This window comes from Acartia tonsa, chromosome 13 (assembly GCF_053477335.1).
Source record: "Acartia tonsa isolate MP-2025a chromosome 13, ASM5347733v1, whole genome shotgun sequence".
Taxonomy (NCBI): domain Eukaryota; kingdom Metazoa; phylum Arthropoda; class Copepoda; order Calanoida; family Acartiidae; genus Acartia; species Acartia tonsa.
Window position 1 is genome coordinate 32,499,081 of NC_137272.1, and position 27,920 is coordinate 32,527,000.

General features: G+C 37.9%; 1 protein-coding gene across 2 annotated transcripts; it reads right to left on the reverse strand.

Moving 5' to 3' along the window:
* Positions 1 to 444: 444 nt before the first annotated feature.
* LOC145304687 (uncharacterized) lies at positions 445 to 27,751 on the reverse strand. 2 transcript variants are annotated; one of them, XM_080146628.1, is made up of 19 exons: positions 27,622 to 27,751; positions 26,743 to 26,789; positions 25,886 to 25,932; positions 18,566 to 18,638; positions 17,784 to 17,843; positions 12,791 to 12,885; positions 12,253 to 12,320; positions 11,483 to 11,547; positions 10,662 to 10,707; positions 9,621 to 9,666; positions 8,677 to 8,758; positions 7,380 to 7,449; positions 6,547 to 6,635; positions 5,622 to 5,676; positions 4,273 to 4,322; positions 2,974 to 3,048; positions 2,531 to 2,595; positions 2,114 to 2,191; positions 445 to 738 (listed from the first exon to the last, which is right to left on the reverse strand). In XM_080146628.1, exons 1-19 carry the CDS (start codon positions 27,674 to 27,676, stop codon positions 708 to 710), a joined length of 1,197 nt encoding a protein of 398 aa, XP_080002754.1. In that variant the 5' UTR covers positions 27,677 to 27,751; the 3' UTR covers positions 445 to 707. The 2 variants fall into 2 exon arrangements, with proteins under 2 accessions (XP_080002754.1, XP_080002753.1); XM_080146627.1 differs by having other exon boundaries at positions 4,273 to 4,328.
* Between the last annotated feature and the right edge of the window lie 169 nt (positions 27,752 to 27,920).

Genomic DNA, 27,920 nt, shown 5'->3' on the forward strand with positions numbered 1-27,920 from the left:
CAGTGTTTAGTCCTCTAATAGTAAAAAGTTTAAATTGCGTCTGGTTTTTAAAACAACCAACAAAAATATGTATTCATCAACATAATATCGAATTTTTGTTTTAGTTGATTTGTAATTTCACTTTAAATAATTTTGCAAAATCACAATCACTAAAAAAATCGAAAATTGTAATTTTATGAATCTAAATTAATTAGCTTTTATCTAAAAATTTATAAACGAACTTCACGAAAAATAGTAATTCTGAAGCTAATTTTAACATAGTTTAAAGTGAAGTCACAAGAAACATATTTGAGAGACGAGGCTCTCAATTTTCATAACCCTTGATTAACCCAAACAAGCTTATAACATAGGAACGATAATAGGGAAAACTAGAAAGAAAAGGGATGTTGCATGAAGTGCATTTCAGGAAAATGATCTCTATCATAAGGTACGAGTATACCATCATACATATATAATTTTTTATTACCATAAATAACAAACAATTGGACGTCATGCTGTTTCTGTGAAAATAAGCCAGCTATATAGATTGCATATATCACAAGAATACAATTTTCAAGTCTTGATATATTTTAAACTACTTGGTAGAATTCAAGTTTAAATGCATTTCGTACAACTACCTCTTTATTAGGAAAATAAAATAATTTTAAATACATAGATATATTGTCAGAATAAATAAAAATAATATCATATATCACAAATTTTGAATCTTATTTTAATTTGTGCTTCATCTCTTCATTCCTGCAATAAGAATGAAAGTTTAACAAATTGAATCAAGTATTAACAAGGATTAACAAGGATTAACAAGTATTAACAAGGATGACAACATTCATAAAAGCAAAGCTCTGAAATGGAAGGACAAACGAACATTAACACTTGTAGAGTGTTGAAACTGAATAAACAGTACTGTTTAAGGACATACTGACTTGATTATAGAGATGCTTCGCTTATAACATTGTACCTTGTTGTATTAGGAATCAAAATTCAAAAAATCAGATGAATAGGATTATTTTAACATACAAAATAATTTGTTGTCAAAAAAGTAAAAAAATCCTATTTTTTAAAATGAACGTACGGACTTTCTGGTAACGATTATAGAGTTGCTACGCCTGCTAAGTCGTACCTATTTTTTGTTATAGGAATCAGTATGCAAAGTTTGAAATCGATGGGACAATTTTAACCTGTTTGAATTAACGAAGAGAGCTAACCGTTACGGACGGACGTCCGGACCCTAATTATAGAAAAGCTTCGCTTTTAATAACAGGATGAGAAATGAATTTGGACTGTAAATTACACTGTTTGGGCATTGAAGTTTTCGTGACATCGCCTCTTAAGGGGTGTCTCGTCGTATTTTCACAGTAGCTTTTCTCCCATTTATAGCTACAGCGAGGAGCGCTAACACTGCGGGGCAACCATTGACATTTACCTAACCTAACATCCTAACTAAAATAACTTATTCGTTGGCTCAAACACTTTGTTTATGTAATTCCTGTTGGTGTTCAAACTTTTCAACCAATAATTTACATCTACAGATATTTTTTTCCATTATCCTCGATAGAAAAGATACAAAAGGGACGTAATTAGTTTTATAGTTTTGTTTTATTATTCATGGAAAATTCTCAATAACACACACATTACATGATATTTCATGATATGTCTTAAATTAGGTTTAAATCTAGAATAGGATTCCTAGAAAAAACTGATAAAAAAAACAAAGATTACGACATCCATAAAAGCGGAGCTCTAAAATCTGTAGAGTGTAGGAACTTAATAAGCAGAAAATTAATTTCCAAGTATAAAGGAAATTGTTTACGAATTTGTTGCCTCACTTAAAATACTTTACCTTGTTTCCAATGAATCATTTTTCCAAAAATGAGATGAAAAAAATATGTTGTAAAAAAATTTACAAAACTGCATGTTTTAAATGGACGTACGGTCTTTCTGTAACAATTATATAGTTTCTATGCTTTCTAATTCGTACCTAACTGTCATAGGAATCATCATGCCAAGTTTAAAATCGATGGGACAATTCTAACATGTCTAAAGTAACGAAAAGACATAACCGTTACGAACGGACGGACTCTAATTATAGAAAAGCTTCACTTTAAAAACTTACCAATCTCCCCAGCTGTTATCAATCCAAGGTTGTGCCGAGAGGTTGTTTAGAGTCAGGGCTGACACTTTGTCCTCATGTCTGAAATTACAATGATGATTAGGTATACAGATATCATCCTGACTGATTACAATTATGATTAGGTATACATGTATCTCCCTAGCTATATTATTAATTCAAGGTTATGGAGATGGGTTGTTCAGAGTCAGGACTGATATTTTGTCCTCATGTCTGAAATTACAATGATGATTAGGTATACAGATATCATCCTGACTGATTACAATGAAGTTTAGGTACACAAAGTAAAATATCATGAAACCTTTTATATAGTTTTATGGTTCAGTTGAAAACGACAGTTTGAGGCATTTTTCAAAACTTTAAAAATAGCATTAAGCTATGCTACTCTATAATTTGACTTACTTGACTTCATCCAGTTCACAATAGGTCCCCGTTGTATCTCTATCTCTTTTTGGGGTCACTTGTGTCTACAAAAAAAAATTATTATCAATTTCATATTCTTTTATATAAAAAAATATTATAAATCAGGAATAAGGTATAACCAACATGCGTAATAAATCTAAAATAATATTTGGGGGCAGAAGTAAAGGTCGTCAATTCTAGACACCCAATAACAGCTGAAAATCATGTATAGGTTTCGTGATTATTTTCCGAATTAGTTCGTTGCAAGTATAAACTGAGCTGGATCTTTAAATCATTTTAGTGGTGAGCCAGATCGGGGTGAGCCGAATTTCAGCCAATCACAGCGCGGCATTTCATAAAATGCTGTGCTCTCATTGGTGGAAAGTTGGCTCACCCCAATGTGGCTCACCACTAAAGATTTAAAGATCCAGTTCTGATTTTACCTTTAGCATATTGCGTTTCCACTGTTGTTTTTGTTTCTGTCTGGCACATAACTTTATTAACATCACAAACACCAACTAAAATATAAAAACATCCATAAAAGCGAAGCACTGAAACGGTAGGACAAACAGACATTAACACTTGTATAGTGTCAGAACTGAATAATCATAATATAAATGTATAAGAGTCAAAGCAAAATTGTAAGTAAATTTGTTGAAAAACTGCTTGATTCAGGATAATGTTTATGGACTTGGACATACTTACATTTTTAGGACTTGATTATAGAGTTGCTTCGCTTATTACATTATAATTTGTTGTTCCAGGAATCAATATACCAAAAATCAGATTAATCGGATGATTAGATCACATAAAAATTTGTTTAAAATAGACGTACGGCCATTTTGGTGATGATTATAGAGTTGCTACGCTTTCTAAATCGTACCTAACTATTAAAGGAATCACCATAAAAAATTTGAAATCGATAGGACAATTCTAACATGCCTAAATTAACGAAAAAAGCTATCCGTTACGGACGGACCCTAATTATAGAAAAGCTTCGCTTTTAAAAATGAATAAAGAATATATGTGTATATTATGACAGGTAAAAAATGTAGTATATTTAGATAGATATTACCCATGTCTTTTATTGGTCAGTTCATTTATCCAGTTTAAGGAAGGGGGATTAGGCTAAAGGGGGAGGGGGAATCGTTATTTTAGCCAGCTACGTATTTTATTAGAGACAATCAAAAAATTGTGTATGGTCCAAGTAATAATGAATCCATTAACATAAATAAGGATGTTTTTTGGTGCTTTCCCTCAAAGTGCCTATCGAGCAATGAACCAATCCCCAATATTTTTAAAATTTGATATAAAAAATTAACTTAAGTAAGAGGAGTAGGTTTCTGGTAAAATCCGTAAAGGTTATGTGTTATAAGTAAAAAACAGTAGTAGAACGATAAAAACGTATGTTAACTTTTTAAAAAAATTTTTGTCTATAGTTCTTTTCAATAAGAAATGCACATATTTAGTGAATATTATCGTTCTACTACTATTTTTAAGCCTTAAAACACACACCTTTACGGATTCTACCAAAAACCCACCCCTTTCTTTATCAAATTTGCTTATGAATAACCCCTGCACTGCAGATGGCTACACAGTACTCAATATAACATAAACTAACCTGATCAAAAGTAATAAATAAACAAACAAAACCACCCAATCCCCCCCCCCCCCATTAATAGGAAATTAGCAATATCTTAGTGGATAAGACCATGAACGATAAAATGAAAATTAATACTTACACAAGCAGAGACTCCAGCAAGACAAATGGCCAAGATCCAACACGTGGAAGCTACCTCTAAAAATGTAGTTAACGAAAAAAATAATACTATTAAAAAAGAAGAGCAGAAATAAATACAAAAAGGATTAATAAGTGAGAAGTTTAAAGGTATCTTTTAATATCTTGGGAGGGTGGAGGTACCCTCCCTAAATTAGTTTTTAACCTTCCTACATTTAATAAAAGATTTATTGTAAAGGAGAACCATATCAGTTCATCGGTTGGCAAGATCCTTCGCTACGCACAGCTCTAATATTCTGTTACTGTTATATAGAGAACAAGGAATTTTATATTCTAAGGGATACGGAAGGTCAGAAAAATTTCCTAAAACCATCTGAGGACTTACAAGAAGCTTCAGTGTAAAGGAGAAACCATATAGGTTCAGCGGTTAGCGAGATTCTTCACTACAGACAAAAAAACTGACTAGTTTATATAACAGGGTAACTAGTGGATGCGCCCCCGTATCTATGGGCTCTGTATTCTAGAGGGAATAAAAAGTAACCTAAAACTATCCCACGTCTTAAATCTGAAAATAGAGTAGCCTACAACCATTTCAGGACCTATAAAAATCTTCAGTAAAATGAAAAACTCAAAACGGTTCAGTTATTATCGACCTTATCCTTATCTATAATACAAAGTAGAACGATGTCTGTTTGTCTGTCTGTTTGTCTGTTTGTCTGTCTGTTTGTCTGTCTGTTTGTCTGTCTGTCTGTTTGTCTGTCTGTTTGTCTGTCTGTTTGTCTGTCTGTCTGTTTGTCTGTCTATTTGTTTGTCTGTCTGCTGTGGGACACCCCCAACCCCCCCAAAAATGAAAAATCCCCCCCCCAAAAAAAATTTCTTTAAATTTTTCTTTTAAATCCAAAATACAAAAAATTGGTTTGATTAAACCTCTTGGGGCAAAGCCCCTAGAGGCTAGGAGCGAAGCCGCTAGTCCTTATATTAAAGTATCATGATGTTTGTTTATTTGTACCGAAGGATCTCGCTAACCGCTGAACTGATCGGGTTCTTCTTAAGAGAGTAACTTCTCATAGGTCCCGGGAAGGTTTATAACCATTTTGGGGGAGGGCACCACCACCCTCCCAAGAGAAATCACAAAAAAATCGCAACATAGATGAGTATCATAGAGACTTAAACGCAAAAATAGATAGGTAACGTATTATTTAAAAAAAAAACATTTAAGTGCCACTAGAGGCCTCTAGGGGCGTAGCCGCTAGTATAAAATAAACGATTGCCTGTCTGTTTATTTGTACCAAAGAATCTCGCAAACCGCTGGACCGATATGGTCCTCCCTTACCTATTGAATGAAACTTGTACCTGCTGGATGTTTCATGAGGCTGCTCTCTCCATGATGAACCTCTTTGTCCAAAAACTAAACAAATACATTTATGATAAACAAAGTTACCTCTTCTGTAAAGTGATTAAGGGGGGGGGGGGGGGGAATTCTGACACATTTGCGCAAACCTGGTGTATAGGCTTTATTTTTGGACTGAGAGGATAGGTTATTAAGGATAAAATCATCATGATGAATTTCCCCCAGATTTAAGATTTTTTTGGATAGGCCTTCAGGTTCCGGAGCTCCAGGCCTCCATTTGGTCTCTGTACAGATAAAAATTATTCATAAGATTTTTTTTGAAGAGTTAGAGGTTAACTTTTAAAACAAAATATGCTTCTTTTTGATTGTTATTCACATATTTGAAGAAAAAACATACATATTTTGTCTCATAAGCTGACATCTAACTCTAAATTTTTTTTTCATTTTTACCTGTACAGAGACCACCTGGAGGCCTGTCCAAAAAAAACTTAAATATGGGGGAAATTCATCATATAAGAACGATCCCAAATAACCTATCCTCTCAGTCCAAAGATAAAGCCTATACACCAGGTTTACTCAAATGTGTCAGAACTCCCCCCCCCCCCTTGATTGATTGATTAGCCACAGTTTCTTAGTGTTTGTACCCAAGTCGTCATGTAGTAAGCTGAGAATCGTTTGTATAGCCATAAGGGTCAACTCTTCTGCAAATCAAAATTATTGGTTCAAACGTTTAGACGGTGGTTTTATGGCGTTTTTATAATCTTCTTTGCCCTCCATAGTGGCTGTGGTATGAAGTAACTAGTTTCAAACCTGTAAGGGGCAAATGGAAAGATGTACGATAGATAATTAGATTTCAAAATTAGAGGGGGAAGGGGTTAAATGATTAATATGTATACAATAGATTTATTGATAGATAGATAGACAAACCTCATGTGATTTTTCTGCAGCAGCTTGCAATTCTTCCTTGATGTGTTTCTTACCAAAACCAGGCTCCACGTCCTCGGCAGCCTCAAGATCTTAATATAAACAAGAAACCTGGAATAAGGTATAGCTAACAAGCGAGATAAATATAAAAGATATTGTGTGTGTGTGTGTGTGGGGGGGGGGGTATAAAGAGGCCATCAATTCTTCTAAGTGTCGCTCTCCGACGCCGATTAATTTAATTGTTGATTTAAGCTGAACAAGAACGGTTCATTGGATGATAAACCTGAGAACACTCCAGGGATCTTAAGGGAGATGACAATGGACGATAAATTAATGTACTTTTAATTATAAAGAGTAAAATTACATAATTTATGATTCAAAATTATTGGTAGAAATGTTTGAACAATATAATTGATATATTGCCCCCCACCCCCTTACTTTTGAAGAAAAACCTTTTTTGAATGACATTAGGTTAAGTTTAGTAATATAACAACAAAACACTCCTTATCAACCTATCCTTCCTCCCTTAAAAACTCTTCATACTTAATTATAAAATATCTGCAAAAATTAAACTTTCTTTCCGTATAGTAGGAGGTACAGAACAGCTAATACCATTAACGAAATTAAATCATGAAACCTATACGTGATTTTCAGATGTCGTAGGGGGGTAAGAATTGACGACCTTTTAATCTGCCCTCCAAATATTATTACAGATTTATTTTGCTTGTTGGCTATACCATTTTTCTGGGTATTAGAAGTTGTTTACAGATTTGACAAAGAAATATTTAAAATTATATTTATTACAAAAAGTTACAAAAATGAGACAATATATTTACCTAATTTTAGTTTCAATTCCTTAAAATCAATAGTGGAGGCCTTTTCACTTAGCATCTGCTTCAGCTGTTCCTGAAATTATTTTAGAATAAATAAAGCATAAAATAGCGGCTGAAAAGCTGTCAAAAAGCAGTCTATATTATTAACTTTTTATATTTAATTGATTAGAATCTTTCGAGTTTGAAAATTTTATAGGTGAACATGTTGTATTTTATATATTTTCTTCGTTTAGGGTCGGTCAGAATCTTTATATTATTTCAAAACTTTGTTTGATAATTCCTGTAACAATTTAGTCATGTTTGATAGAATATGTCCTTAAGTTTTGTAATAGTGATTCGTAGGATGATTAAGCACAATGTTATAAACAAAGCATCTCTATAATCAAATCTTAAATTGTTAAGATTGCCCATTTGAATCATCCTATAAAATGCATTTGTGTTTGTCAGTGTTTATTTTTGCCAGTACTATTTATAAAGCGAAGCTTTTCTATAATTAGGATCTGTATGTCGGCCGTACGTCTGTAAGCAAGTCAGTACGTGAGCTCTTTTAGTTATAATTGTCCTATCAAATGTAACTTTTGGTTGATCATTCCTGTAACAATTAGGTACCAAATAGAAAGCACTAACTGTTTGATTTAAAAAAGTAGGGATATAGTCCCTTTTGTGGCAACGCGAGGGGTGATTTGTCGTATTTTAAAAATGGCTTTTGATAGGTTATTTTTGGTTATACTGGGTTAGGTGATTGCCCCGCAGGGTTAGGCAATTGGCCCCTTCGGGTTGGAGCTCCCCGCAGGGGCTAGAAATCGGAGAAAGCTACTATGAAAATACCAAGAATACTAATGGGCGTTGCCACGAAAGGGACTATACTCAAAAGTTGGATCGAAAGAAAACGAAGTAGCGGGTTTCGTAGTCCTATTATATAAAGTAGTAAACTTTTTTGTCTGTAGCAAAGGATCTCGCTAACCACTGAACCGATATGGTTCTCCTTTATAGTGAAGCTTCTGAGATGGTTTTAGGCAACTTCATTTTTTATAATTTCTAATTGGTATGGTTTTAGACTTGTTTTCTTCCCTTCCATACCTCTTGGAATATAAAGCCTCTAGATGCTAGGGGCGAAGACGCTAGTATTTTTAAAAGTAGCTTTTGATAAGTTATTTTAGGTTAGGTTAGGTAAATGTTAATGATTACTTCGCAGGGTTAGGGCCACCACAGGGGCTAGAAATAGGAGGAAAGCTACTGTAAAAACACGCCGGAAATCGCTACTTCGTTTTCTTTCCATGATCCAAAAATTTATACTTACCCTTTTCAGAACTAATTCTTGAACTTTTTGTAGTTTCTTTGTTCTGAGAGCATTTTCTTCGCTAGCTTTGGCAGTTATCCGACTAAAATATAATCAGGAAAACATTAAGACCAAGTACAGTAATACCATTAAATGTTATTAATCACATCGTATTAAAGACAGCTTTCCGCGGTTAATAAAATAACAAAGATTATAAGATTAAAACCAGTTTTGTTAACCCGGAGGAGCCAAAGGCCAACGCTTACAAAACGGGTATTACTTTTATGATTTTCATTTTTATATTCGTGGAAATTTTTCTGTAATACGATGCTTTACAAGCATTTTCAATATGACTAAGAATCGATATAAACTGGTTTCAAAACCATAGTGGAAGTTTAAGTGTAGAATACCTCGTATTGGTAAGTCTGCTGTTTATAAAATTGATCCAACAAACAAAAGAGAATGTTTCCTTTTTTTTGATATTGGGTATAATAACAACCCCATGACATAAGAGTAAAACATGGGAGGGGGGGGGGGGAATAACTGTAAGTCCCCATCCCAAGGACCTCGTGCCGACTCTCAATTGGGTCTTTGAAATTCAACATATAGTGTCGGAAATATTAACAGCCAAGCAGCAGAAAACAATTTGCTAGCAGTCGAAAAAGGTCCTTAGAAAAGGGGGGCAGTTAGTTATCTGCATATTCATCTATACTATAGATCTAATCACATGACAATCAATCTTTTTATTGGACGTCCTTTGTTCTAACTGTGCGTGCATGGTAATGAGTTGCTCCTGTTTAAGGGCCAAGACAACCAAGTACCCTTAATTTTATCATCATACATAACAGGAGCACCATTTTTAACGTCTCTAGTTTGTAAATTGACGTGGTCCAGACTAGAACCTGACACGTTACAAAATAAACATTGGATCTAATAAGCAAGAAAGTATCAATTTTCTGTCTTACCCTTTAGAATCCATCTTGGGAAGCATTACTGGAATATTTACACTTTCTACGAGTAAAACATAGTATATTAATATTATATAAAACAAGGTTGACAACATCCATAAGTTGTGATGCAAAAAAACATGAATGGACAGACTGACAGAACATTATCAGTAGATATTCAGTATTTACAAAAAAAAGGAAAGAGAAAGAAATGATATAAATATAAAATAACAAGGATGACAACATCCATAAAAGCGAAGCACTGAAACGGTAGGACAAACGGACACTAACACTTGTATAGTGTCAGAACTGAATAATCAAAATATAAATGTATAAATGTCGAAGTGAAATTGTAAGTAAAATTGTTGAAAAACTGCTTGATACAGAATAATGTTTATGGACATACTTACATTTTTAGGACTTGATTATAGAGTTGCTTCGCTTATAATATTGTACTTTGTTGTCCAAGGAATCAGTATACCAAAAATCAGATCATTCGAATTATTAGAACACATAAAAATTTGTTGTTAAAAAAAGTAAAAAAAATAAACATGTTTAAAATGGACGTACGGACATTCTGGTAATGATTATAGAGTTGCTTCGCTTTCTAAATCGTACCTAACTATTACAGGAATCACCATGCAAAGTACATAAATCAATAGGACAATTCTAACATGCCTAAATTAGCAAAAAAAGCTATCCGTTATGGACGGACGGACGTACGGACGGACCGACCCTAATTATAGAAAAGCTTCGCTTTTAAAAATCGTGAAAACCTTTAAGTAAATAAAATGTATACTAGATGCTCATTGGACAGGTGCATTTTTACCAATCAAATTAACAGTCTATCTTAAATAGAAGCCGGACCGATGGTCAAAAAGACAAACTGACTCATAGAGTAGCTTCGCTACAAAATATTATAATGAAAGTTTGGGAATAGTCCCTGCAGGGGCTAGAAATAGTAGAAAAGCTATTATGAAAATACGAAGAATCGCCCCTTAAGGGGCGTTGCCACGAAAGGGACTATCCCCGAAAGTTTTTACAGCAAGTATTGATTACCTGCTGCCTGTCTGATCTTCTCACTCTCTTCCTGGATATCCCAGTCCTGAAAACAAAGATGATTCAGGGATAGAAAGGGATAAGACAATGGCCGATATATTAATGTACAACCCCAACAAAATTACTCCTTCTGTATATTACAATTGATGATTGGAACGTTTAAATACTTGATTTATAGATCTAACCAATCAGAATAAACCAAAAGTTCCCAAAGTTTTTAAGCCTATGAGACAATTGATGTAAATGTATGTACATTGATGTATATTCCTAATAATGATAAACAAAATTACCCCTTCCGTAGATTACAATTAGTGGTAAAATAGTTTAGACACTCAACTTTATGAACCAACCAACCAAAGTTCATTAAAAGTCCCCAAAGTTGTTAAGACAATTAATAAGAAAATTACAAAACCTTTTGGGGACTAGTGTTATAAACACTTCTCCTTCCTTCCTGGTTTTTCTGCCTCTCATTATTTTTTAATGTAATCGAGTCACAGAATTTTTGACTTTTTGAACACATAATGTGCAACTTAAGAAAGGAATCTTATTACAACACAATCAATTTTATAATCTAATTAACAAGAACAATATAGTTGCAAAGCAGCATAACTAGCGCAATCCCTGACTGGCCACAGGTATAAGGTATAACCAACAAGCGAAATAAATATAAAATTATATTTGGGGGGCAAATGGAGAGGTCGTCAATTTTACAATGTGTTGCCCCCCAACGACAGCTGAAAAACACGTATAGGTTTCATGATTTTTTCCTGAATTAATTTCATTGTTGGTATAAGCTGGACTGGCCACTATTATTTACTTACATTTTCAATAAGCTCCAGATTATTCAGCCTCTCTTCAGAGTTCTTTAAAAATCCATCAGCATTTTCTAAATTATAACATATTAGTCTTATATTATATATTAGTTCTACTTAGGGATCTAAAGGGATAAGACAATGGCCGATAAATTGATGTACATCTCCAATGATGACACACAAAGTTATCCAATCTGTAGATTAAAATAAGTGGTTGAAACGTTTGAACACTCAACTCAATAATTCAACCAATCATAATTCCATAAAAGTCCCCATAGTTGTTAAGCCAACAAATAAGAAAACGTTATTATAAAACTTTGCCGACTAGTGTAATAAACAGCACATGGTGCCCTCTCTCTGAGTTTTACTTTAGTTTAAAAGAAGCTTTAGCTCCAGTTTACAATTACCAAATTTCTTATTGAAATGTTTAAACACTGAAGTTAAGAGAACTGATATAGATTTAAAGTAATTAAGCCAGCAAATGAGAGAGCCTTTTTATAATACTTTTGGTACCAGTTAAATTTGAGACCAATATCCCCATCCACCCTGACAATTAACATAGCTGCTTTATGCAGGTCATCTTTTAATAGAGTAGTTTCAATTAAATCCCCTTTCTCCCGGTTTTTAATTTTGAAAATATATGGAGGGCCTAGTATAGTTGTGAGGGATAGCGGAGGGGGAAGTCCAGCAGTTACAGAAATCTTAATATTCAACCAGACTAACAAACATCAATCTACTTTGAATTATATTTATCTCCCTTTTTTGTATAATTGTCTCACCTATAACAGAATTGACTAGATGTAGCTCTTCAGCAGTTAACTGATGACCCTCCTTAGCTATCTGAGATCTAAATAATCACAATTATGATAAACAAAATAACCAATCACGAGGTTAATACTATTGGTTGAAAATTTTTGACACTACTAGTTTGAACTAAAAAATAAAAATGTAAGTACTTAAAGATTTTAAGCCAGTGAAGAAAGTGTTCGCTTGTATGTGCATGTACAATTAAATGAAAAAACTTAACTTTTTAAAATACAAGTATTCGATAAATAGATATTCTAAAAACGGCAATTCATAGTTTATAAAGTTTCTGGTGGCTACGCATCTAGAGGCCTCTAAGGACACTTGAGGTGGGGGAGAAAGTCGACCTATTTAAATTTTATTTTTTTAAAAGTAAAAATGATTTTTTAGACATTTTATTCTATGAATGATTTCTCTTGGGAAATATAAGCTACACTGTAAAGGAGAATCGTAACCCTTCGGTACAAACAGAGAGACAGGCATCCTTTTACTTTTATATAGGGATAAGTATACCTAACAGCAAGTAGGTTGGTTTCTAATGGTACAATAATTGTTCTCTTCAATGTTTGTAACGTTGAGGCCGCGTCAACCAAGTCTTCGGTTTTTATCTAAACAAAACTGAAATTTGAATAAAAACAAAAATATATATAAACTTTTTGCAAAATTACGTAAATACAGGATTTTGTTTAACCCTTAACAGTCGGGCCCCTTGCCGCACCTTAATCAGTCGGGGGGGGGGGGGGCGTTCAACGCCCCCCCTTATTATCTCAGTTCCTATTAAAGCTAGAGGGCTAAATTTTTTTGTGCAAGTCCCCTGTGTTATGATGAATTTCCGACCTTTTATAAGTCTAAGTCAATTTTCGCTTCCTTCACCCTTTTATTTAACAACCTTTGTTTTTAGGTCCTTTTTTACTTAAAAATTTCAAACGGCTGTAATTTTTTTATTTTTGAAGCTAGAAGAACAATTTTTTTGCAGAAAATGTTTATTTTTATGTAAATTTTATATTTGAAATATCAAAAAAAAATTTCAGCGGCCGCAGCTGTACTTGGCAGCTGCCAGCCGTCGCACTCGGCGGTCGGCGTGAAAACGGCGGCGGATCTTTATGAAATTTTACAACATTATCTAGACATGTAAGAAAAGCTTAAGTTTAAAATTTGAAGTCAAAAATTGCGGCCACAGGAGCCTTTTAAAGATTTCTGGAGACCTGGAGGATCAGGACCTGCAGGATCATACCTGGAACCTGAAATTGACTTGAACACCTGTATTTAAGATAAGGATGTACTACTAAAGGATATTTTAGTAATTTGGTAAGATAAAATGCTTTGTTTAAGTCAAAAAAATATTTTTGTTCTTTACCTGGATGACCCTGCCAGGTTTGCTGGCATCCTGTGCCCGCCAGGATAGAGATTTTCAAAAAATTCCAACTCTCAGTTATGTGTCATACCCATACTTAAAAAGTCAAGCAGTTTGGGCTCTTTATCTTTCACACACAGAAAATGAGAAAGAAAAAACCGGATGGGGGGGCGTTCAACGCCCCCCCCCCCCCGACCGATAAGGGTTAAAAGACATACTTATATATTTAGGACATGTTTTTAGAGAAACTTCGCTTAAGATATTGTACCTTGTTGTCGTAGGAAATATTGTACCAAAAATCTTATAAATGGGATAATCATATCATACAATAAAATTAGAATGGTACAAATGGACGTACAGACTGTCACGTAACAATTGTATGGTTGCTACGCTTTACAATGGTACCTAATTGAAAAAGGATTATCCAATTGAAATCGATTGGACAAATCTAACATGTCTAAAATAACAAACCGCCACGTAAAGATTTATGCAAGGACTGACGCACAGACCCTAATTAAAGAAAAACTTTGCATGCTTGTAGATATTTAGTATCAAAGCGTCTCTATAATACACTTTGTCTGTCCGTCTGTCAGTCCGTACCGTTATGGCGGAAATGTTTACCTATAATTGAACATAAAATATTTTTTTTTATTTCAAATACAAAACAAATTACTTTTAGAATTTTAAAAATTATAAACTTGAACATAAAAACTTAAATTTTATTATTCTACTTTTACAATTAATGTTTTTAATTATAGCACATCGTGTAGAAAATGGTTAATTGCATTGAAGATATGATCCGCGTCTATAATTCCTCTGCCCCCCTGTGCAGCTTCTGAGAATACACCCCCAGCCACGGCATCCATCCACTCCAGACAGAATATCACCCCCTGTTCTTGTGGCACATCTTGAGTGTCCATGGTAAACCGAGGTTGGACATCCTGACCTCCATCTGTTGTTATCTTGTTACAGCTCACTCTCATATCTCCCCGCTGTAATCTAATTGTATGCTGTGTTATCTCAAGACCAGTATCATCAAATCTTCTTAGTTTAGACATTGTCCCAGTAAAAACTTGGTCCCCAATGTGGAAAACTCCTTCAACTTTGCCTCCGAGAAGTTCGATATTCATGGCCATTTTCTTTTAATTGTGTAATATATTTAGTTTACTGTTATTTGAAAACTAACGAACTTGATTTTTTTTCCTATTTAGTTTCGAGGATTTTTCTGTTCAGTCTTGGAAGATTTTTTGTGTTATTTTTATAATAAATGTTTAAAATGTTATCAATAGCATCGCATTATATACATCAAAATGAATAATTATATGATTTTAACCAGTTTTGTTAGCACCAAGGGCAGAAGGCCCGGGCTAACAAAACTACAGGGAATTAATATTCTGCTTTTTTAAAACATCGTAGAAAATTGGCTGTAATACGATACGATAATGATTTTTCAGTATGGCTCAGAACGGGGCTATAGCACTTACACATCCAGCAAATTTACAGTTGATGTATTTTTGGCAAAATGTTTTCTTCCTTTTTCTCATGCCATAAATACATCCAGCACTGGCAAAAATACATCCAATATTTTAATACATATGTCAAAAATACATCTGACACTGGCATTTACACATCCATACTTTTTCAATTATATGTCATAAATACATCCAACACTGGCAAATATACATCTAGATTAATTTATAATATTTATTTACAATTAATTAGATTTTGTACAGTATGTTTAGATTTTAAATTTTTGCCCTATTTTAGTTACTCTCCCCCTATTTACTTCCCTTTTTCTCAAGATGCTCCCTTCAAAACATCAATACATTTGCAAAGGTGGTCAAATTATTGTGGACAAAACCATTCAAGTACATTCCCTGCTAATTATTTTTTAGGATTTTTGGGAAACATACAAAAGGTTTTAATCTTTTCCACCAATAAATATTCAATTATTTTCAATTGATTCATGTTTAAAAGTTTGTTTATGTTTATTTTAAATATCTACTACACCCTTCTTTCCTTTTTAGTTATAACAACAAGATGAACAACTTCGAGCTATATTGAAGTATTGTTCTTTATTAGGTTTAGCTTAAAGCATTTTAAAATTGATATATTTCATGTTATACTTTACTACATTATAAGTTCTTAGTTTCATTAAATTGCAATTCAGTTAAATAACTAAAGATAAATTAAAAACAAATTTCATTGTTTCAATAAATAAAATACAAACATTTGGTAAAATTGATATTAATTAAAATGTTGTAGATATGACTAAGCCTTGTAAATTTTCTAGAAAAATTCTAAAATAGGGTTGTGAGATTTGGGTAGGGTAAGGTTTAAGAAAGGGATAAATAGTTTGGAAAACATAAAATTTTTACTATGTTCAGAAGAATATACAATATATCAAAATATAACTCTGCAGTGTATTTTAAACACAAGGAGTAATATTCATTGAATGTTCATTATGCTTTTAAATAATCAGACCTATATAGCTGTTGTTTAAATTTAGTTTATCCTATATTCCTGCTTATTTTGATTAGATTTAAAATGATGAGCCTTAATACATCCATTCCCCCATTACTCCCTCTAATATTTTTCTCCTATCCAAATTTTTTTTATAAATTCAAACTATCCCAATTCTCTTAATTTAGAAGCTATTCTTTAGTTTACAACTTTATCCATCTTTGGACATTAAGATATATAAGTTTTCCGGAATTTTAATGTTAGGGGGAGATTTGAAATCTGCATCAAATTTTAAGGATTTTTTATAAAATTCGTTTTTTCTATAATTCTTTATCTAAAAGCGGAAATGCATTTTAAGTTAATTAATTTTGACCAATAGGATAGGTGGATTTTAAACTACCTGCGCTTTAATTGGTTGAATGATGTACGCCATCCTATCAGAGCGCAGATTTTTTAAATCCACCAATCACAGATGCCAAAATTAATTAACTTAAATAGCATTTCCGCTTTTAGATAAAGAATTATAGAAAAAACGAATTTTATAAAAAATCCTCAAAATTTGATGCAGATTTCAAATCTCCCCCTAACTTTAAAATTCCGGAAAACTTATATATCTTATTGTACATAGTTTATTTACTGGTCAATTTATTAACTGTTTATTTGTATTTAAAAAAAAAATAAAGAACATGTCCTTATAAAAAATGTCAACCTGACAAATATATTATGATTTAAATCTTTATAATGCTTTTTATTTTACCTGACAAATATATTATAACTCAAATAATATACAAGTTGTTTTCTTATTATTTTAAATTAAATTTCTATGGATGTATTTTTGCCAGTGTTGGATGTATTTATGACATATAATTGAAAAAGTATGGATGTGTAAATGCCAGTGTCAGATGTATTTTTGACATATGTATAAAAATATTGGATGTATTTTTGCCAGTGTTGGATGTATTTATGGCATGAGAATCGATTTTACTGTCATTTATACAGTAAAAATTGAGTTTGTCATAAATACATCCATTACACTGGCGAAAACACATCCACTGTAAATTTGCTGGATGTGTAAATGGCAGTCCCCCCTCAGAACCGGGTATAATCCAGCGGATATAATAATCTGGTAACATTTAGGACTTTAGAAAGACTTTAAAAACATATCTTCTAAATGAATAGAACATATATGTAAATTAATATTTTTAAAAAATTTTAAGTTAGACTTTTTAGAACGTTTCCAGAACTGCTAAAATTGGCATTTTTTTTTATAGTTTTTACCCCTGCAGGTCCCTATCCCTAAAAGATGTTTTCCCTTAGCTAACCTAAAATGAGCATTAACTTTATCGCAATTTATAAAATTTTGTATAAATGAAGTGCATTTCCCAAAGTTTTATAGTTTTAAATTCTGAAGACCAAAGTTGGGCAAACCGATGAAATATTCATTGATACAACTAAGTCTGTCAGTATGTCAGGCCTGTTACAAAAATGGCTGTAGTAGAATATACGTGGTTATTATTTATGACAGGGGGAAAATTGTCGTCAATTAGGGTTGCTAACATTAACATAATTCATTGGTCAGTTCGTTCATTCAGTAGGAAGGAATTTATATGTAGATTTGTAAAGTTTGTGAATTTAAATTTTGTTTAGCTTTCTCTTTATTTTTACTTATTGCTTAGAAAATAAACTTACTAAATTAAAATCTGCATGTTTCTTTAGATGCTCCTCTAGAAACTGAATTCTTTTCTTTATCTAAAATGAGCAAGACATATCAGTTTTTGTTAAAGATAATTTGGTGGAAAATGGCGGTTTTCGGCGGGTGCGGCGGTTCTGCCCTGTACCGTTCCTCATTTACCTCATTAAAACAAAACTGACATGGCTAATCCCAGTGCAGTAATTTTGTTGGGGTGGTTTAGTTCCATACTGTTTTAAGTTAGGGTACAAAAAGTGGCACATACGTTGAAGTCAAGACTTGGATATTCATTTCAAATAACCTAGCGGAAAGTTAACCATCAACTGAATTTTAGCTTTGCAGAAAAAAATAAAAGGGTTTTTTTTAGGAGGGATTTATCTTTGAAGGGTGGATGTGCCCTCTCCCAAATAGCTATGAACCTTTCAACCTTCCCTGGTCCATAGGATATTTATCTTAAGAAGGTCCTTATCGGTGAAGCAATTGAGAAATACCCTTTTGGGTAGGTATTCATGTATAATGTATATGGCATTTTAGCTATTTATTATAAAACTAGCGGTTGCGTCCATAGTATCTAAGAATATTAGAAGGAATATGAAAGTGGAGAAAACAGCTTAAAACCTTTTTTTATGAAAATAAATTAGCCTAAAACTATCCTGGGACCTTTAAGAAGCTTCACTAAAGGAGAACCATTTTATTTCAGCGGTTAGTGAGATCCTTCGCTACAGACAAAAAAAAAGCTTACTACTTTATATATTAGGATGTAACGAAATATAAATTTTACCTCATGATAACCATCAATTTCGGTTTCAATTTTCTGTTCTAATTCTGTCTGGTTCAGATTTTCATTTACAGGACTTCAAAATTGAAATAACGGTTTAAACTTTAAATTGTATATGGGGCGTGTAAGAGAGGGAAGTAAAGTTTATAACCCAAATTCAAATTTCCATAATGTTAATGTTTTAATCAACTCCTTAAAATATGAGTACTTTCATGAATCTACAACCTCAATTTAAAAGTTATGAATTGTTAAAAAAAATTTTAAAACTTATTTCTTACCCTAGTAGCTTAACCAAAATGGGTACTAATAAGCCTGACTCTTGTAAACCCCAACGTAATTGTGGTATTCGGCAACCGTGAGCCATGTCTATGGCACCCCTGATCTGGGGTTCGGTGGAGGGTCAATGGCCCTCCCCCGAGTCCTGGGGAAGGGGTCTAGTGACCCCCTCCCTACGCTTAGAATTAATGATTTGAATCTGTCATGTTTATTATGGTTAACTGTATTCTTAATTCTCCCCCACCCTTTCCAGGGATGGGGGAATCATTATTGCCCAAACTGACCATTGTATATGTATTATTTATGCTTTTATGTTATGATTATTTATTCCTATCCATGTAATTATTGTTTGTTGTATATAACTGCAGTATCTCTTAACCCTTCAATAAAGTGACAACTGAAAATAGATGTTGATCATTATCTAGTGAAAGCTAGAGAAGCGTAGCTTCTCTATAGTAAGGTGTCCACGTCTGTCACACTGCCGTAATCTAATTGAACTCCGGTGTCTGCCATTTATCCTCGGCGGATACCACAACTTTGGTGACAGCTGTGTGAGATTACGGCGAACCACAAGTGTAGAGCAGACGCGCATCTGAGGCTAAGGTACTCCCAGCAGTGAATCTGGCAAAACTGACGCAAGCAACCTGAATTACCCACCCTGGACAGCAAAGTTTAACTCTGCATCCGGCAGTTGTGGAAGCGAAACAGCGAAATCTGACGAATAACCGCGAGCAGCGCTGATATCTAACGGAGAATTGAGCGCCAAAAGGGCTGAAACAGGCCTGCGGACCGGCTGAAACAAGCCAAATACGTGTAGACGGCTGAAAATAGGCCAACTTTACTGCAAGAAATAGCAGGATCCGAACCAGTGGCGCTAGCAGGACGGGACATTCCCTGCCGCCGATAGGCTGAAACATGCCACATAGCTGCAAGCTGTGAGCTAACATACGGGTGTAGTGCACCAGAACAGAGAAAAACTACGTCAACCCCGAGTATCCTGAGAAGCTACAACGCAGCCACCCATCTAGAAGACAGATATTATATCACATTTGCAGGGATTACCACCCTAGTGTGATGGCCAAACAATAGATTTATGAGCAAAGCTTGGCAAACAAATTGTTGTGTTGTGATAAATCTAAGAATAGAACAGGCTTGGATTACTGTGTATTGTGATAACAGCTAAAAATAGAACAGAGTTGGTCAACAAATCTGTTATGCAATTGTGATAAGGACAAAAATAAAAGCTAGATGTAATATAATCAAAACAATCTCAAGCCCACAGCACAAAAACAATACACCCCTTATTCCAAGGGAAGGGGAGGGGCCCCTCTCCATTGAAGGCAAATACAATCAGGGTGATATAACAGATAAGCCTAAGATTAAGAAGCAAAGGCCCCATTACACCAGCACACAGTTACCCCCCTCCCTCACAGTGGGAACGGACGGAGTTACCCCCGTCCCCTCACGCGCTTCCCCCCTTCCTACCCACACTAGACTAAGTCCGTCTGTAGTGTGGAGCTAGCGATCGGATACACAGAGCGCCATTCACGGGTAGCGCAACAGAGTGCGGAAAATATCATAAATCCAACGGACGAAGCGGACCAATGAGAGAGCGAGCTGAGGGGTGAGAGCGCGTTTTCCCCGTGTGCGCGGATTTGACGGCGCGAACGCGCGTTACAAGGACAGAAGATTTCACGCACACACACACACACACTTTCATACCAGAGCGGAGCTACTCCATAGCATTTAACAGGGGTATTTTTAGCAAATAAAGAATTGCAAGTTTCTTTCCTCCTAGCTCTAGTGTGATAAGGGAAAACCCAATCAGTTCCTGACAGCAGTTCAGACCCTCAACATCTATCTACCTCAACACCTAACTATTGATAAGTACAGCTAAGTTATATCTTTGCAACTAAAACCCCCAACCTAGTGATACAAACAGTGTTGGCTGTTAGGCTAGGAAGCCTCAAGTGACAACCCATTCATTATAGTACTGTATAACTTTGTGCCCGCCGTTTCACCGTTGACCCAATGGACCAGCATCAAGTCCCAGGAGGTGACCAAGCCCCAGGATGGCTCCAGGATGACCCTCAGCCGGCCCCAGCCGAGTACCGCAAGCTGATGCTGAGCAATCTGCCGGAGTTTAGAGGGCCGCCCAAGCAGTCCTGGTCGGCACATATCCGCCGACTGGAGATGTCATGGGCGGCTTACCGCGTGCCACCTCATGATTCCCTCAACCGCCGCAACGCCCTACTACTGTCATTGGTAGGGCAAGCGGCGGAAATGGCGTCCCATCTGTTTGGCGAGGCAGGCCAAGCCTTGACCTACGAACAGGTCAAGACCGAGTGTGAATTGCTATTTCGCCCTGCTTTTGAATCCCAAACGCTTAAACAAGCGTTTAGGGATTACAAGCAACACTCGACAGAACCTATACAGGCGTACATATCAACAAAGTGCGCCTTGTATAGGGACGCCTACAACCATGAGGATCTTGAGTTGTTGGTGGACGAATTAAATCGTGGAATTCGTAACGCCAATGTAAAACGCCTCATGATGAACCATGAAATTGCGAGTGTACCTGAGTACACTCGCAAGGCCATGTTCACCGTGACCATGGTTACTAAGCAGCTGAAGGAAGGTGTGTGCTTAGTGGACTCGACCGACGGGCTGACTGGATCTGCCTGCATCCAGTTGCCCCAATATGACGAGTCAGAGCCAATGGAGATTGGCTCCTTGGCTCCGGGTCTCCACCAGATGGGGAAGGTCGCTCCAGATGACAAGGTTCCAGGCCGCTGCTACCGCTGCCAGGGGAGAGGCCACCGAGCTCGAGACTGTCCAACGCCTGTGGAAGTTAGCCTAGAGGAGAGGCGCACCCAGCCACGCCGTGACCGTTCTGCCAAGTGTGAGCGTTGCCACTATGACGGTCACACGGCGGCCGATTGTAGAGCTGACTGGGCCCAGGTAGCCAGCCGCAGGCGCACCGCCGACAAGGGTGCCCCTCCAGGGAAGCCCAGCAGAGTGGCCCATATGGAAGGGAGCGCGCCCCCAGCACCACCACCGCAAGCAGCCGCCCCCAGAGCTGCGGACCGAGCCGATGGGATGCCGCAGTTCGGGACTGTCCCAGCTAGGATCAACGTACTGGGCGGCGCGGCTGAACCCAACCGGGTTGGCCTAGGCTTCAGTCTTAACCATCTGGGGCCAGAGCTGGTACAGCCCAACAACATAGCCGAGCCAGAGGTGCTGAGGCCCCAGCCTTTCAGCCTCAACATGATGGAACCTGCCCGACTGAGCCTACCCAGCAAGAGTGGAGGGGCGCTGCCCAGCGTCCCTGAGACGGTGTATGGGGAGGCCCTGGCAGCCGCTGAACGAGAGAGGCAGGAGGTGCTAGCCAGCACCTCTGCATCGATGTATGGGACGCCACCCGGCGTCGCCACCTGGGATGATGGGGGGGTGCTATCCAGCGCCTCCCACCTTGTGCCTGGGGCGACAACCGTCGCCGCCATCGAGATACCTGGATCCTGGAACGAGCCAGCCTCCAACCTGATGTCTGGGGCGACAACCGTCGCCGCCACCGAGAGACCTGAGTCCTGGAACGAGCCAGCGGTCCCAGAGGAAGGGGTGACACCCGTCACCCCCAGCCAGCCAGCGCCACCAGTCTGCAGGGAGAGCCCAGCTACATGCCAGCCAGCGCCACCAGCCTGCAGGGAGAGTCCAGCTACATGCCATCCAGAGCCCTCTACCAGCCAAGGGAACCCAGCGGCTCACCATCAGGATAAGTTGAATTTGTTAAATGTGTTGTATCCAAAACATTGTAAACACCCAGCCTTGCCTGTGCCCCCTGCACCCGAGGCTGGGGAGATTGAAATTTGGGAAAATAAGGACTTGCCTGTGCCACATGCACCTGAGTTCCTAGGGCAGGGGAGGGCATTGAGTAAGGGCGAGCCTGTGCCACATGCACTTCAGCCCCATGCCACTGGGCATGCCTTGGACCAGGGAAGGGAGCACTTAGGGCTAGGGGAGCCGACACCCAGGCAAGTGCCAGTCGCTTGCCAGTCTGTCATTGGGGAGGGTATCGGGGTGCCTCGGCCGCATACAGATAACGCTCAATGGAAATTTGTATCTAGCCAGGAGCAGCCCAGCCGTGTCCAGCCCCAAGAAGCAGCCGTGACCAGAGCCGGAGATCCCCAGCCGCGTGTACGAGGAAGATGGTTACCTGGAAGCCTCTCCCATTGGTGGATGGTCCTGTGGGGCCTCCTGCTGGCAGCCGTGTGGCCTACAACCAGCTACGTCCTGGTGGGGTGGGACTGTGCCAACCCCACCCATGTCACGTCTTACAATAAAGAAAAGATGTGTGACACGGAGCCCCTACACCAGGAGGTGCCCCTGGGCCATGACGTCCACGTCCTGCAGCAAGTCAAGGTGAGGGAAACCACTGGGTTCAGCTGTCAGCTCACCGTGTCCCAGTGGACATTCAGGTGTGGGGTATGGGGTCACCTCAAGGTGACCTCGGTCCCCACCCTCATGAGGCCAACCAAGATAGACCCAGAAGCGTGCCGAGACCTGGCCAGGAACCGAGTATACACGTTGCCAGGCAAGACCCAGCCACTGACGTTCCAGCTGAACCACCCCCTGTTCTTCACCATTGATATGGTGGGCGCCCTCGTCAACAGCCCCGAGGGGGTGGGTTGCGAGGGGGAGGACGTCCACTTTGAGGGCCAGCTCTACCGCAATGAATTAGTGCTCCAGGAGCGGCGGCTGCTGGTCAAGGAGGAGACCTATGTGGTGGAGGATGGACGGGTGGAGTCCCAGTCTGACCACCTGACCCTCGAGTGTCCCCATTCTGAGCTGTCCTGTATCACTGGGGAAGCAACCTACGTGTGGGACCACCTGGGAAGAGATTGCCCCTTGAGGCTGATCCGCAGCCTCCAGCCCAGCCTGGTGAGGGATGCATATCTGGTTGACCATCAGGCCCAGTTTTTCATCAACATGACCAACCCCACCTCAATTGTGAACTGCGACTTCGAGGCCCATGCCACCAACCATCCAGCGTTGTTCGTGGCAGCTGACCCAGCCGCGGCTGCGCTGCCCAGAGTGTCGGCCAGGGATGTTGACGTTCCCCTTCAAGCACAGATCCATGCAGGTTATATTGGATTTACCCTGGAAACGCGCATGAGAAGCACTGCAGCAGAAGAAGTAGCGGCCAACTGCTGGAAGCTCCAGCAACTAGATCCGGCCCACCCGGTGCGTGTCCAGGGGAGCACGTTCTCGGTACTGAGGGGAGACATCCTGCTGCAGCTGACCTGCCAAAGGCACAAGTATGTTGTCCGCGAACACAAGGAGTGTTGGGACAAAGTGCCAGTGGAGCCCACAGGGTTTGTAGACGCTGTGACACGGGTATACAGTGAGCACGCCACCAAGATTCCCTGTTCCTCCACCTACCCCCTGACTGTGCACGCGGAGGAAGGCTGGATAGAGTTAACCCCTGCTCCCAAGAAGAGGCCACCCCCGCTGGATACGCCTAAGCAGTTGTTGACAGAACCCTTAGATGACTTCAGCTCAGGTGGTTTGTATTCGCAGGCTGAGTTGAATGACTGGCAACAACTGCTGGCGTTCCCAGCATACAAGAGTGCCATGCTGACCGGCCTATCCTATGGCTCCTGCGTTCAGCAAGGCAGCTGTTCGGCCACAGGAGACCATGGGATAGTGTCCTACAACATTGACCGACTGGCGGAGGAAGGAGAGGCAGCCCTGGATGTCTGGGCAGGATTTAGACAAGCCATCCACGAGTGGGGAGATGGCGCCGCCATCCTGTGCTTGCTGTTGCTGATCCTCAAACTGCTGGGGGACCTAACCATCATTTCTCTGGCAGCAGCACAAGGAGGAGTCCGGGCAGCCCTGAATGCGATATCACAAGTGTTCCTGTACCATCCAGCTTTGTATAGGAAGGCGTTGGCTAGAGCCAGGCTCAACCATGCCAAGTCCCGGGACTTTTCAGTGGACTGGGATGCCATTCCCATCGGCAGGGAAGCAGCCGAGGAAATGGTGTCTATGAAATCAACTGACAGCGGGCATGACCGCCCAGGTAGGCCAGGACCGCCCTCTGGCAGACCCCGCGGCCCCTCAGGAGGACAGGCCGCTGCTCAGACAATCAACCTGGCAGCCAGTGCCCCAGCCGCTGCCAACAACAACCCGCAGGCCCCACTGCTGACCGTTCCAGCAACAACTGTGCCACCAGCAAACCTGATACCTGCCGGCGCTGACCAACGTATCCAACCCAAGTCAGCCTCTGCCTTTTATCCCACATTGGGAGCCCATCAACCCTAAGAAGATACTCACCACTAGGATTCCATTGAATCATTATCGTTTGTATATATATTTTAGCCTTAAGGAGCGGGCCGAAGGCCTCAACCACTGTCGGAAGTCTGGTAGGGAAACCACCTCCCAGCCTTCCGAGGGGAGAGTTGTGGTATTCGGCAACCGTGAGCCATGTCTATGGCACCCCTGATCTGGGGTTCGGTGGAGGGTCAATGGCCCTCCCCCGAGTCCTGGGGAAGGGGTCTAGTGACCCCCTCCCTACGCTTAGAATTAATGATTTGAATCTGTCATGTTTATTATGGTTAACTGTATTCTTAATTCTCCCCCACCCTTTCCAGGGATGGGGGAATCATTATTGCCCAAACTGACCATTGTATATGTATTATTTATGCTTTTATGTTATGATTATTTATTCCTATCCATGTAATTATTGTTTGTTGTATATAACTGCAGTATCTCTTAACCCTTCAATAAAGTGACAACTGAAAATAGATGTTGATCATTATCTAGTGAAAGCTAGAGAAGCGTAGCTTCTCTATAGTAAGGTGTCCACGTCTGTCACACTGCCGTAATCTAATTGAACTCCGGTGTCTGCCATTTATCCTCGGCGGATACCACATAATTAACACAGAAGTAGCATCTTATACTTTTAAAAAAGAAAAAAAAAACACGAAAAGGATCAAATGAGGAATATTTTTGGAAAAATATGTAAACAGGTAAAATAAATCTTACTTTTGAAGAACAACTTGTGTATCAACATCTGTTTTAATTAGACTCTTCTAAAAAAACGACAGAACTTTATAATCATTTAAATAGAATCTTTTCAAAGGGGTAGTTGCACGAAGTGCATTTAAACTTGAATTTAGTAAACTGCATAGTTTTTTCAGTTATATACTTTAAAATCCATCTATAGGACATATATTTGAAAGAATTTTAATTTTCTACCAGGTAATTTCAAAAATATCAAGACTTGAAAATCATATTTTTTTGGATATATGCAACATAAATGGATCTCCTGTTTTCACAAAAACAGAATGATGACTATTTTGGTGGTGCCAAATTGATTGCTATTTTTTTAAATACAAGATATATATTCTTGTAACTTATGCTTGCAATTAAACTTGTTAAATGCACTTCATGCAACTATCCCTTTTTTTCCTCATAGTGCATATCGAGTAGTGAAACCTCACTTTTTATTAAAATAAACTTTTGAAATTTTCTAATAATACCTACCTATCTTGTTTTTATCTCTAAAAGTGAAAATCGAGCAGTGAAACTTCCTTATTTTTTAGATATAAATTGAAAATAACAGAGGGGGGTGGGGGTGGGGGGGGGTACCAGTACTTGTGATGTCCTAACCCTGTGGGGCTACCCACAACCAAATAAAATCCAAAGCCTAATATGACCTAAAATAAAAAACAAACAATTGAAAAATTCCCTTTAATTGAAAAGTTTATTAGTATCAAATTAGCTTTTTCATATACATCTTTTTCAAAATACCTAACTGTTACAATTTTAAACAGGCATTCAAATTTACATCAAACCAATATCATTATCTTGATAAAAAATTACAAATAATAGTTAGGTACCTGATTAGCTGAAGTGGTTTTATTTTCAGATTTTGGAACTCCATTCCCTTATAAAATTAAAAATAAATTGTTTGATAAGTTAATTTTTTATTTAGATAAATCATAAACACAGTTTTAACGGCTTATACCAAAATACAATTATTATCTATAATACAAAGTAGAACGATGTCTGTCTGTCCGTCTGTCCGTCTGTCTGTCCCTTAAGATCTCGGTAACCACTGAACCGATCAGATTCTACTCTTCAGGGTATAGACCTATTGGTCCTGTGGTGGTTTTAAGCTATTTTCTTGGGGGGTGGGACACCCCCAACCTCCCAATAACAAAAAATCCCCCCCCCATTTTTTTTTTTGCTGAAGATTTCCTTGGTCCTTTATGTTTTGTAGAAGATTTCCTTGGTCCTTTATGTTTTGTAGAAGATTTCCTTGGTCCTTTAACGAATTTCGCCTTAATTTTTTTTATTATCTCTTGGGGAAAAGCCCCTAGAGGCTAGGGGCAAAGCCGCTAGTACTTAAAAAAGCAAAGCACTTAACTGGGATTTACATTTAAAACATCAAAATTTAATATCAAAAACAAGGATGACAACATGCATAAAAGTGAAGCTCTGAAACTGTATGACAAACGAACATTAATACTTGTCAAGTCAGAACATACATACTTTCATTTTTAGGGCTTGATTATTGATGAAATAGGAATAATAAGAACAGACTTTCTGGTAAAAATTCTAGAGTTTTTACACTTCTTAAGTGTTAAATGTATAATTATGCAAAGTTTGAAATTGATAGGACAATTTTAAAGTGTCTAAATTAACGAAAAGAGCTGACCGTTACGGACGGACCGACCCTAATTATATAAAATCTTCGCTTTAAAAAAGTGACTTACCCATATGGAATAACAGAGCTAATATAAGTATTTTCATTGTAATTTTGTAACTCATTTATCTAAAACTAAAAATATAACTTTTTCTATTAACAAAAATCTCACTGAAAAATGACAGTTTACAAATTAAACTAATTAATAAATAAGATATATGTAATGGCTTTTTGTCTCTTGTTTCACTTTAAATTCAGGGATAAGGCAATGGCTGATGTTCATCCACAATATCTATAAACAAAACTACCCTTTCTGTAGAATAGTGGTTGAAACGTTAGGACAGTTTAATGAACCAACCAATAAAATTC

Bases quoted from the DNA above. Each gene is read 5' to 3' on its own strand.
- LOC145304687 (XM_080146627.1), bottom strand. From the start codon at position 27,676: ATGAGTTACAAAATTACAATGAAAATACTTATATTAGCTCTGTTATTC. The intron at 12,886-17,783 runs GTAAGTTTATTT...AGTTTTGTTTAG, and splicing joins AACATGCAGATTTTAATTTA to ATAAAAACCGAAGACTTGGT. The intron at 2,192-2,530 runs GTAAGTCAAATT...TTGTAATTTCAG, and splicing joins TGTGAACTGGATGAAGTCAA to ACATGAGGACAAAGTGTCAG.